Source organism: Camelina sativa, chromosome 6, assembly GCF_000633955.1.
Source record: "Camelina sativa cultivar DH55 chromosome 6, Cs, whole genome shotgun sequence".
Taxonomy (NCBI): domain Eukaryota; kingdom Viridiplantae; phylum Streptophyta; class Magnoliopsida; order Brassicales; family Brassicaceae; genus Camelina; species Camelina sativa.
Window position 1 is genome coordinate 23665624 of NC_025690.1, and position 3304 is coordinate 23668927.

At 33.3% G+C, this 3304-nt stretch overlaps 1 protein-coding gene across 1 annotated transcript; it reads right to left on the reverse strand.

Annotated features, from left to right (window-relative positions):
- LOC104793203 lies at positions 339 to 1315 on the reverse strand. Its single transcript, XM_010519515.1, has one exon. The coding sequence runs from the start codon at positions 1247 to 1249 to the stop codon at positions 452 to 454; it is 798 nt and encodes a 265-aa protein (XP_010517817.1). The 5' UTR covers positions 1250 to 1315; the 3' UTR covers positions 339 to 451.

Genomic DNA, 3304 nt, shown 5'->3' on the forward strand with positions numbered 1-3304 from the left:
AAAAATGATTAAAGGTTATAAATAATAAATATATTACTCAGACAAAATTATTTTTCATATTATTATTATAATATTGAATTTAACATCAGTTTTTAAATGATAGAAATATTTTACATTAGTTTTGAGAAATGATTCAAATATTTTATATCAATTTAGTAAAAATGATGTAAATCTTATATCATTTTTTGTAATTGATGTAAACAAACATCAATTTTATTAATTGAAGCAAATATTTATCTCAAAGTGATGTAAATTATTTTTGCATCATTTAAACATGATAAAAATATATAAAATAAATGATGTAAATCAATCATTTTTTTTGTAGTGCATTGTAGAGAGATCGAGCATACTAATTCTCATTTATTCACATGAATTTTGAAAATCAAAATGATCAAAAACTATTGATACAGAAAAAGTTCGCATGCATTTTAATAGAATCCCAAAACTTGTGTTATCGTCGAATAGTGGAGGCCACGGCATGAGCCCAAAGCCTTAGATTATCTTTTAAGTCAACTTCCTTAGCCGCCAGCACCGGAACTCTCCACTTTATCTTCGTAGTGATCTGTTTTTCCCCTTTTCTTCCTCCACAATGATCCCACGCTTCCGACAAATATGGTCTCGCTACTCTGTTTATATTGCTCTTGTCTTCTTCTTCTCCTTCTTCTTCCTTTGTTACTTGCACTAATCCATCATGATCTTTCGTAACTAATCTTTGCAATCCAGGAAGAATCGAAACAAGGTCGGAGTCTTTATGGTCTTCCTCGGAAAAGACAAAACCTAGATCCATAAACCCTTTAAGCTCCTCGTACTCCAAATCCGACATACTCTTTCCCTTTCTTCTTCTTCTCACATTACTCTTCATCATCATCTTCTTCTCCGAAAGTACTCTCTCCCTTTCCGCAATCCTAAACTCATTCACTTCTTTCCCCGAGAGAATCGTCTGAAGCTTCATGGCCGTTGCTTTAACTGGTAAGACAGATCTAGGAGACAAGAATAAATCATCTGATGAAGAACTAAACAAACTTGTTTTAGAACTCGTCGTTTTCATCATCATCGTCTCATCACTCATAGCCTTCTCTACAAGAAAGCTCACCGGAAAATTCTTCACATCTTCTTCTCTTTTCTTTGGAATCTCTCTTTCTTCATGCTTCTCTCGACTTTTTCCATTCAGATTCTCTTTGTCTTTCTTGAGAATTAGTCTCTCGGACCAGTTTTGGTCAAACAGTCTCAACAACTCCTCTCCATCCATTTTTTTTTTTCTATGCTTTTTGGGTGTTTGGACTTTGGAGAAAGATGATGAAGGAAGAAATAGCGTTAGTAGGTATTTAAACCTTGTAATATAGCTACGTATGTAATATTACCTTTCGCTTCCGAATAATTTACGTGTGGACCCGTTTGTTCCACAACACACTACACTACTAAACAGCGCAATCAAATTCGAATGGGTCAGTCAAACTCATAAAGTCATCATACACCATTATATTGTTGTTGATTAATTAAATTCTTCTTTCCGTTATACAATTCAAATTCTTCATAAATTATAGCTTTTCGTTTGAATGCGTACATGATGTATTCAAAACATATTAAAAGATTTCAAATATATATTTACAACGTATATTAAAAGTACATATATTTCCTCTTGGCTCTTCGAAGGTTCGAATATCTTTTAGATGTGTGTGGACGCGGAAGGGAGCGTAAAGAAAAGAGTTGAATTATGAAATAAACAAATAATATACTACTCCCTACATATAGCAACTCGTTATGATTATTAGCAATTATTTTTCATATTTAACATGTGGTAAGACATGTCCATCTCATACCTAAAAGTGACCCACCTATCTCTCTCTGCACCTTAATTGTATATCTCAACCACAAAACCAAACAAAATAAATAGTTGTTGGTTAGTATTCGTTTACATATACGTGCTCTTTTAGCTACACTTAATATGGTATAGCAGATGGTCAATCTAGACATCCACAATACTCGGTTCTTAATAAGGAGGAGAGACTAGTTTTTTTTTTTGGTAAGACAGGAGGAGACTAGGTTGATTTTTGTTTTGGAATTCTCCGGTCATGACAAAAAAATAATAGTAAAACTAGGTAGCAAAGCAGGTTATCGGGGCTAATCAGTTTTTTAATAAGAAAAAACAAATCAATCTAATATGGTCAAATAGTTTATATAAAATTAGCCAGGGATCCGCAACATATATCCACAAGTAGGTGACTCAAGAAAAACGTCGCAAGCTAAACTTTTCATAATCTTGTTCCACGAGTCTCATAGTAACACATTGTGCGATATATACTCAAAGAAATGAATGAGTGAGTATCAGAAGAGCCTTCCATTCCATATGGTTTATTAATTTAAACCCTTTTTTCTTTAATTGAATTTTTTATTCTAGGATTAGAAAACAACATTTTATAGAATTTGTTTGATCTTTTTCGTACAATCAAACAGTTTGAAGGCCGAAGTCAAATTCCAGCCTTGGTTCTTTACATTTCGTGGTTTTTAAAATACTTGTACCTATTTGTATTAGGACAAGTAGGTTTTAACAGATTCAGCTGGATCTATGAGGTGGGATTCTCCGAATGTGGTGACGTGGCACCGGAGCGGTTGTTTTCCGTGGTCGAAGGTTCATAAAATCGATTATGATTCATTGATCACAATAAATTAGTACGACGGAGTAGTGCTATGTACGATTCAAGCCATATAGCAAATTGTTCCCAATTGTTATAAGAAAATTATTAATTAACTGTTATAAAGATGAAGATATTCATTCAACAAAAACTGTTAATAACAATTAACAAAACCTAGAGATATTTAAACCAACAATGCTAAACATTAAAAAAAAAAAAAAAAAGATCCTAGTCAACTAAGAAACTCTCACAGGACATCCGTCAAATATGAGCTAAGGTAACAAATTGACAAACAAAATATAAGCAAAATTTCAAAACCCTAATTTAACGCAAGACGAGGGCAAGGCATAGCTTTTGTTGTGACCTAAAGGACCAAAGCTGCAAGTTATTACCTTCTTTAAGACCATTAGCTTTAACTACATGATTCCACTTATACGCCAACAGATACATCGCGCTCTCACCCTTCTTCGTCTTCTTTTTCTTGTCCATATCAAGATATCCTCTTATCTTCAACTTCCATACTTGTAACCTTGGATCGATCACTTCCACGCTTAAACCTCCTTCTCTATCCCTTTTAATTCTTTTATAGGTCTTTGTCTTTTCATCTGAAGTCAGAAAATCGTGGTTCAAAAGCTTACTAATAGGAGAAGATATATACAAATATTGGAAGG